We start from the raw sequence: 9,871 nt of genomic DNA on the forward strand, positions 1-9,871 counted from the left end.
ATATCAATTGTTTTATTATAATTATGCAGGGAGTTTTACAGTTTATATGGACTTCCGCTGTCTTAACAATGTGTAATAAGCATTGCAATGAGATTAAAGAAAACAAAAATCAAACTGTAAAGTGATTCGATTTATTTCATTTTGAGTCATTCAAGGGAAATTATGCTTTTTCTTAAGAAATAGAAATATCTTAGGACATTCAGACACTTTTTTTTGTACATGACAGGTACTGGCTCTGTGTGAATCACAACCAGTCACAACGCCAAAGTTACAACATGCACTGAACAGTAGAACATTTATACATAAACAACAGCATAGAAAGTCAATGGGTAAAAATGTTATATGTGTTTTCTTTTTCTTTTACAAAACAGACAGCCTGGAGACCTACAAACAACATTGTATAAGAGCTGGCTAAGGTCATTCAAATATCTTATTTTCTATTTGATTCCCTGGAAACAGTGTGCACTTTACAAAGACTGATGGCTTAGGCAAGGTTGGGGTCAATTCCACTAAGAAATTAAATTAGAAAATATATATATCTAACGTTGTGTCCTATTAATTTTATCTGTACTCTAATTCTCTGATAATTATTTCTGTAGTGTTATTTGTGATAACTGTAATCCATCAAGGTATTCTGAATCGACCCCAACCCTGTAATACAGTGTTAGATTCAGTGTGTGCAGAATTAACCTGCTTATACAAAAGCAACAATCTTCATAGGGTTTTTAAAAATACCACATGCTTTTTAGAGGGCCTGTGGGGTTCCATCAAATAGGTGTGAAAAGACTTAAGGTTTTTAACTGTGAAAGATAGCAGCTAACATCCTAATTACACTTTAGATTTTAACTTAATGAATTTATCTGTACACATGAAAGTCGTATAAGACAGTTGAGGTTGTGGTTATTATAAAAGAACCTGTGCTCTTCATAAAATGTGTTTATTAAATAAATAATACAGAAAATATGAGTAGGTATTTTAATTTGAACAAAATATCTCTACAATGAGATGACTGAATTAAAAGATGCTCTGTACTGTTAATTTTGATACTGCTCCTGTTTAAAAAGTCAAGCATACTGACATGCTTTAAAGACACTGTTTGAATTTAAACAGGGTTTTGTGGACAGTGGGAAGCTGTTAGCATCAAACCCAAATAAACATATTTGTTTTTACTGTTCCCAAAGACCCAACCAAAGTGGATTCCTTTTCTCTTAAAACAACTCCCAAAACTCTATGGCTCAAATAAGACTAATATTCTATAAGCATGGGTTCTAATGATTAAATGTCTCTAGCCACTCATTTGAACATTTTTGTTTTGATTTTTAGACTTATGGCCCATTTCCAATGGTTGTAACTCTATTTGCCTTGTTTCATTTCGATTTACCGTTCTGTCCACAGGTATGTGGGTACTGCAACAATGTGAATAAGCTATTCATAGCAAGATGGCTTCACTGTCCATATGTTACACAAATACAAGGCAACAACGGAGGCCCTTCTGCACCATTTATGGCTTTTAATCAAACTTACAGCAAAAGGAGAGAACTGTAGAGGCTGCAGATGCCAGAGGATGGATTCTGGATAAGCACAAGACAGAAAGGGAAGCCATCAAGAATAAGAGCTAGATGAGTTTACTTAATGTTGGCTTGATATTTTGGTCATATACACAATAAGCCCAGTGTAACGTGATGTAATTGTTAAAAAAAATTCATTTAACTATTTATGCTTTTATGCAAACAGGTACAAAAACTAGCAATGGTTCCACTTAACCATTACTACAGGAAAATCATAAAAAAAGAGCCAACCCATACCAGGGAGTGTAAGCACTTATGGAAAATGACCATAACTCTGAACTCTTATTCTATGTCTAGTTAAGTTATACGCTTTCTGCTCTGTAACCAGTATTTTAAACTGGTAAGAGATTATGGGCTGATCTTTAGGTGAATTCCCATAGATTCTTATGCTAAAAGTCACTCAAACTGAGCCAGCAGCATGTTTCCTATTATAAAGTTGTTTTTTACAGTGTCCCAAAAAATTGCTCAGGGATAGAGATTGCTGGAAAGTCAAGACTGTGTGAATTAGATTGTACTATATTAATAAAAAAAATATATATATATAGATTTTTATATAGATTTTGATATGATCAGATTTAAATTGAATGTATTTTATACTATCAAGTGTTCTAACATAACATTTGCTCTGAATTGACTCTATCCAACTAAATTGAATAAGATGGCCATTCTAATAAAAAAAAGCATAATTTAAAGATTTTCAAGCTGATAAAGGTGAGGACTGGCAATGAAAAAATGTGCTTTACGAAACCAAACTGTATTTGTATTTTGGAAACTGAGCACACAGTTTTCTTTATTTTCCAGACAAGACTAATCGCTCTTTATCTAAACAAGCAGCATTTTGAGAACAGTCTACTACATAATGTAAGATACAAACTGCTGATAACTATTCCACATAACCCCATTTAACAATTTCAAACAATTACAAAATGAACCATTTAGTAAATGAAAAAAAACAACACGTAACACAGACAAATTGGAAAGACATACATTGTGACTTGTGGAAATACGTCTGTGGGGTGTCACAGTATCACAGTCTAAATATCAAATCAAAAATGTTGCTAAATGTTTTATTGTCTAAAAAGCTTTAAAGTTTTAACATAGTTCAGATTTGGGAAATTATTGTAACAAGAGTATGTTTGTGCATGGCTGTAAATTTCTGCTTCATATCTCCAAAATTAGTTGCAGTTCTCTAAAGTAGTGTCTGCTGCCTTTTTAATGAAATATTGATTGTCATCGTTGTAAAGAGATATTTCAGCATCAATGATCCCTGACTGTACTGTCGTATAGAAAAGCAAACTGAAAAGATCAAGGGATGCTTCAGGAGGAATTATATGAACTGGATGCCATTTATCTGAAAATGTATTTTGTTTTATGTTAGATTGACAGATCTAAAGTACATTTCCCACTGCCATGTCTTTTCCCCTTAGGGAATAACTTTTAGAGACATAATAAAAACATTGGACTTCTGTTATAATTGATTATCTTTAAAAAAAATAAAAAAAAAAACTTTAAAATCATAATGTCAAATACCATCCATCAGTTATTTTGCGGTTGTGAACAAGTATGATGCTTATGGATTTGTCTTAAATAATGTAATTTAATATTTTGGCAGTATATGTGCTATTGTTAAAATAACTGTGTATTTATTTTCACTTCTAAAAAGACAATATGCTGTAATACAGGTTGAATTGTTTAGTAGGTTTTTGTAATTATCATATGTTATTTTCAATATGAAAAATGTCTACCTTATGGTAGTATAATAGTTTCTCTATTTTTCCTCCATATATTTCTCTTGGTAGTAGTGCATGTGCTTGGGGAAAGGAAAACATAACAGGACTCCAGCAACAAGCACACATATTCCCATCGAAAACAGTTCATTCTTTTCCATTAAGCAGCACCCTTGCTGCTTTAATGCTTCCCAGCGGTAACACACACACAAACAAGCTCAGCTCCCCTCTGCTCCTCACAGTCATTGCTATTCTTTTCACACCTCAGCTCCTCTCACTAAGGGAGAGCAATATGAAATGCTCCAACTCTGTGATTAAAACTAGAAACAGTATCTGGATTTGTGATTGCACCTTTACCACAAGATGAAAACTATAACTAAATCTGTAATAATCTGTTTGCTAAATCAATTAATTGTATAAAAAGCTACATTCATTTTTGTTCAATGGCTTCTTTACTTATGTTTTTATCAGTTGATTTGGGTCTGAAAATTATTAAGATCCTTAAATACAAACATTTTAGTTCCCATTAACTTGATGTGATACAAGGAGACATAAAAGGCAGAAAAAGTTAAAAGGAAAACAATCTAATATGCATAACCTAACTGTATGAAGCTACTGTGGTGGCATTGGCTTGACAAGTCCCTGAAAATAAAAGATTAAATGTTCCTTAGTTATGTGTTTTAATAGAAGTTTTAGAAATATCAGGCACCCAATAGATGTTAGATTTTTTATTACCTTTTTTACCTATGTGGAATTTGATTTACATACTAATTAATCTTTTACTTTAGTGAAGGTTAAGTTGTAAATATATTCCTTGTCAATCAAATAGCATTACCATGTCCTGAGCAGTTTTGACATATTATCTGATGGATTTAGGCAGTCATTTGGATGAAAAGTTTATCACAACAGCAACTAAAAACAACTGATTTTGAAGGACTTGTGAAACATCACCATTAAATATGGATGTTATATGAGAGCTGATGGTATTTACATTATTGAAAACTTGAAAAAAGTGTGTGCAGCCTAATGAACTGCATATAAAACAAGCCAAAGTTGCAACATTTTATCCTATTTTCTAATGATCTTTGTCTCCTACAGTTCCCAATTATTTCTGGAATCTATGTTTGAATTGTAAACTGTACAGAAGTTGATTATAGAATGCTCCAAAAGATATATAACGGTTGGTTCACATTGCATAATGTGGTTGGGGAGTACTGACCTGGAGCTAGCTGCAAGATGAGTGAGTGTAGCAACCAGCACTTAGTCATGGTTATGAATGATAGAGCCTCTTTACATTAAACAGAAAAAAAAAGGAAAAACAGTTATGCTCAGTATGAAGCTACATCAAATTTTAGATCATGAATATACCTAAAAAAGATTTCTGTTTTGGGTAATTCAGTTAAATGTGTTGATTCTGCCTCTTTATTTTGTGCCCTGTGTGTTTGTATGTACTGTACCACAATCGTCATAGATTGGGGAAGATGATGCATCTGTAAAACTTGACTGGCAAATGGGGGCTTGTTTGCCATAACTGGTATTTGCTATGTGAGCCACACACCATTATGGAGCAGATAAGAGGCAAAAAATGTACAAAGGTTTGGATTAAAGATTTGACATTTATGTGCTTTAGTGAATTATACACTGTGACTTAGGATTGTTTCTCTTCTCATGTTACTCTGTTGTGGAAAATCATTTATTTTATGATTTTTTTTCCAGCCACACTTAAATGTTTCAGATCAAAGAACTTCAATATCAAACAAATAAACCTGAGTAAATACAAAATGCTGTATTCAAATGATATTTTTTCCTTAAAGGACAAAAACATCAAATCCAACTTTGCCCTTAATGGAAAACTAATTCCCACATAAACCTAGGAGCTGGCTGTGCAAAGTGTTTGCTTTAGGTGGCAATGAATCTTTGACATCAATGTGAAGGAAATTTGAGCCACTCTTCTTTACAGTGATGTTTTATTCCAAAACATTGTAAGGTTTGAGCATGAGTGCCTCCTTCAAACTAACCTCTTAACTGTATTACAACATATTTTTTTTTACACTTTATGTTGTAAGATATACTATTGAAGTGTTATTTTTTTATTATTTATTTATAATTCTAATCATAATCAGCTATGAGGTTGACTTAAAAAATGTTTTTATCAAATAAACATTGTGGTCAATTGCAGGAATTGTATAGGTTAAAATAGGGGAAAAAGCAAATTATCACTTGAAAAGAGCTTTTCTGTATTTACTCTGGTAAAGTTTTGACACAGGAGGGGTCAGCACTTTTTCCCCAATGCCAAACAGGACATTGCTAAACATGAAAGTGTAAACAGGTAGTGGAGAGTTAACTAAATTTTTGAAGACATGATATAAAGATATAAAAATGGTGGATATGGAGTTTTTATTCTAATTTTATAGGCTTCTAGCACACATTTGCAATGACATAGTGTTTATATGAGTGAGGAGTGATTTTGACATGCAACTATCATAGATACCTTCCATATTATAAGTACATGTCTTTTATCAGTGAGGATTTTTATATATGCCTAAGAGCACATGTGACATGCAAACATCCAACCCTAAATAACAAGTCTTTGCTTTGCTCTTAAAATATACTTTTGTCAACTCCTGTCACCATGGAAAATAATAGTATCTATAAAGCTTATATCAATCTTCAACAGGTTTGTGTGTGCGTGCATTTGTGTGTTTGGTGGATCCACACTGACAATACTTTATAAATACTGTAAAAATAATCCTTGTATATAGTCAGTGCTAATAGAGTTGATCCCTTTAAAAACATAGGTGAAACAAAGAAAAGCCAAAGTTTTGTATATTATTCAGCTATTTAAAACTTTGTTAGTCATATCAAGGCCAACACTTGCTGAGAACCTGTCCATTCATCTAGTAAGTCAGTAATTCACAAAATACCTCTAGAAATGTCTCCTTTAATGTTTTCTTCAACCATTTTCCCAGCCAATTCATGTATTTTCTACGTTGTAGGTTCCTGGATATGCGATCAGTGTGCATTTTATGTGCATTTCTCATTTTACTTTAAACTCATAACTAAAACCCAAGACCCATTTTTTATTATTATGAAACAAACTACAGAGGTACTGCGAAAATCCTTTCTGTGGCAGATACTCTGTTTTCAACCATTTTTTAGACATGTTACCCTAAAGGATAGTAGGACAGATGCTTAATAGAGGGTGGCCCATGTAATGAAAAATGATTTGCAACTGCAGACACTAAACCCCACGTATGACATAGAAATCTGACATGGTAGACTAAAAAATAACTTCCATATAGTGACTCTTATCTATAAAAAAATAAATCAGGTTAGACCGTTTTTAAGATTTTTCTTTATATCAGTTTCTCATAATTCACCCATTCATATTCAAATTGTCTCACTCACATTCTTACAAATGTAAATGATTAAGGCCAGGTTTGAGAATGGAGGGCACAATATGTAGCTTATAGGCTTCTAGGTCCCCTGGTAGGTCTCCAAGAGTAAAAAAAATGTCTATTGGCAGTCAATACAAGAAGGTGGACTTTGTTTTTAATGGGAAATGGAGAAAATAGCTTTAGCTAAAAATATTATTTTGTTGTGTTACTTTGTTGTTCTATGATAGTCAAAGTAAAACCTCTCTTCTAACTCCGCTTCATTTGACTAATTCAATGGCTACCTGGGGGTGTTCTTTACTTTTGAGGGTGTGGAACACAGCACACAGGAATGAACTGAAAGAAGGGGCAGTGACATTGTCCAACTTAAGGTGTTTTTCTTCCAAAGTATTCCCAACATGTATCGAACCAGAGCTTGTTGCTCTAATTGCACGCTCAGGTTATTTGCAAATAAGAGAGCCTTTTTCTCTTTGCCTTTCTTTGTCTCTCCTTTATTTGACATTAGAAGTTTGTTTGACAGCTTTTCACATGTCTCTGATAACTTATGCTTCAAAGGCTTTTGTCCACGGTATTTTGCCGTCCTCGCTCAGCCTTTGGTCTACGTGCTGGGTCAGGACCTATATGATTTTCATGAGCTTTTCCACGAATACCTTCAAGAGGAAAGTAGCAGTTCTGGCCCAACATCTTTTGGGCTGCCTCTAAATGGTTAGTTCCTCTCTGGTAATTTATGTTAATACTGCGTTTTGGGCTGCCAGCAGCAAGCAGACGATCTGAGGGACTTGCCTCAGTGATGTCCCGGAGGTGTTCATCATCATCTGTATCAGCATCAATGTATTTGCTGATTGACGAGTCATGAAAAGTGAAGACTGTTGGAGCCATGGCAGCACTCTCTGGTGACTTTGGGGGCGTCCTGCTGCTGGCAGTGGTGTACACAGATGCTTCGGGGCTCAACAGAGATTGGTCTGAAACAACAGAGCTGTCTGAAAGTGGGGAAAGCCCAGAATCCCCATCGCTACGGCAGCCTCCTTTAAGGCTTTTTGAGGAGTTTCCAGAAAAGAAAAATCTTCTTGTATTCTCTGGGCCAGAGGACTTTGATGTTGGACTTGGCACAGACTCATGCTGCCCTTTGATTTGCTGGCCAACCTTTTTACAAATGTGCTGAGAAAAAACTGTAACTGGACCAAAATTAAAGCGGTTACCTTCTTTAAGACCAATGTCTGGTGCTGGACTGTGGGGATAGCGTGGATTCTCTTGAAAGTCTGTAGCACAACTGATGTAGCTATCAATGCTGGATAAGCTTTTCATGTCCCCAACTCCATCTTTGGTTCCGAGGACTGATGGTCCATGGTCATGAATGGCTCCAAGCTCTATCTCATCCCTCTGTTTGCTCATTTTGGACCCTCTTTCTTTTGCATTGAGGTTGGGTTGTGACTGTGTCTTTGCCATTTGGCTATACATCTCTTCTAGTTTTTCAACATTTAGTCTTTGGGGACTGGTGTCTCGATTTTTGCAGGGCGAGCCTATCTCTTGGGCGTTAAAAGAACGGTTTGAACTTGTCTCTGATGTAGCTCTTCTCGACGCCCATTTCCAGTGACTTGGAGATAGGTGGTTATCATGAGGTCGCTCCGTCTTTTCTACCACTACGTCCATGAGTTCTGCGCTACGAGCAAAAGCCTCTTTTAAGTTCATAGAAACAATGCTACCATTTCTTTTTGCCCTCTCAAGAGCTTCCCTTCTTTTCAGGGCCTTTTCTTGCCTTTTCTGCTCCTTATAGAATTCAGAGAAGTTATTTACAATAATAGGAATTGGTAGGGCAATTACAAGGACTCCAGCAATACAGCACAACCCCCCCACAATCTTTCCCAAGAGCGTTTTGGGATAGATATCTCCATACCCTACTGTGGTCATGGTGATGGTGGCCCACCAGAAGGAAGCTGGAATGCTTTTGAACTTTGTATCTTCTTCGTCTTTCTCAGCAAAAAACACAAGACTAGAGAAGATCATGATACCCATGGCCAGAAAAAGAATAAGCAGGCCCAGCTCATTGTAGCTCCTCCTTAGTGTAAAGCCCAGTGACTGAAGACCTGTAGAGTGACGAGCTAACTTCAGGATACGAAGGATACGCATAATCCTAAAAATCTGAACCACACGGCGGACGTTCTGAAACTGCAGAACACTCTTGTTGGATTCTGTTAAGAAGATGGTGACATAGTAAGGCAGAATTGCCAGCAGGTCAATGACATTGAGGGGACCCTTGAAGAACTTCCATTTGTTTGGAGAGGACAGAAAACGAAGCAGGTATTCCATGGTAAACCAGGCAATACAAACAGCTTCCACATGTGCTAGCTGTGGGTTGTCAGTCGACTGGCCAAACTCATCGGTGCCCTGCAGCTCTGGTAGAGTGTTTAGAGACAGTGCAATGGTAGATAGCACAATGAAGAGAATTGAGATGATGGCCAAGATCTGAAAGACAGAATAGGGGGAAAAATATTAGCAAAGACTGAATATAATAATAGAAGACACTTAAAATTTACATGACAACATTGGAACTTGCTGTGAAAAAAATGCATTAAAAGTGGTGAGCAATGATTCAAAGGAGAAGTCATGGCACATTTTTATACCTGTTTTTTTAATTTCCCTCACTTTCCTTATAATATCCCTTTAAAACCTTATGGAGTTCCAAAATTATACTTAAAATCACATCAACCTTTAATGTGTTTATAAAAGGTCAGGAAGGCAGCATGGAAGTGATGGCTTCAGCCTCCTGGAACTCTGAGACTCCCTGTCCTGATCGGTTTACATGACCTGGCTTCGGACTCCTGGAAATCTGTGCCTTCCTGTTCTGATCTGTTTGCCTGACCTGGCATCTGACTCCTGCTTGTTCTCCAGGGCTGCAGCTTTTGAGACACTCTGGGCAGCGCCCGCCGCATCTTGTTGTCAGCCAACCGGCTGGATCCTACCTCTATCTCTGCTCTATAAGTAGAGGTTAAAGAGCAGAGACAAGATGGAGGATTGCTCCATTCAAAAAGTGGTTTACATCTACAAATGAATAGTTAAAAATTCATACATTGATTTCCTATTTTTTTTGGACATGGACCTATGACAATTTCAGACTACTATATATATATAATTATATATATATATATATATATATATATATATATATATATATATATATATA

The 9,871-nt window shown here is 35.7% G+C and overlaps 1 protein-coding gene across 2 annotated transcripts in view; it reads right to left on the bottom strand.

Annotated features, from left to right (window-relative positions):
* Window positions 1–130: 130 nt before the first annotated feature.
* Window positions 131–9,871, bottom strand: part of kcnb1 (potassium channel, voltage gated Shab related subfamily B, member 1) — a 57,995-nt gene continuing 48,254 nt past the window's right edge. For both annotated transcript variants that reach the window (XM_015392635.1, XM_015392634.1), the window contains exon 3: window positions 131–9,153. In XM_015392635.1, the coding sequence (XP_015248121.1) occupies window positions 7,240–9,153 (1,914 nt within the window). In that variant the 3' untranslated portion in view covers window positions 131–7,239. The remainder of the gene's footprint in view (window positions 9,154–9,871) is intronic.

The sequence above is a fragment of the Cyprinodon variegatus genome, unplaced genomic scaffold, assembly GCF_000732505.1.
Source record: "Cyprinodon variegatus isolate N-32 unplaced genomic scaffold, C_variegatus-1.0 Scaffold599, whole genome shotgun sequence".
NCBI lineage: Eukaryota > Metazoa > Chordata > Actinopteri > Cyprinodontiformes > Cyprinodontidae > Cyprinodon > Cyprinodon variegatus.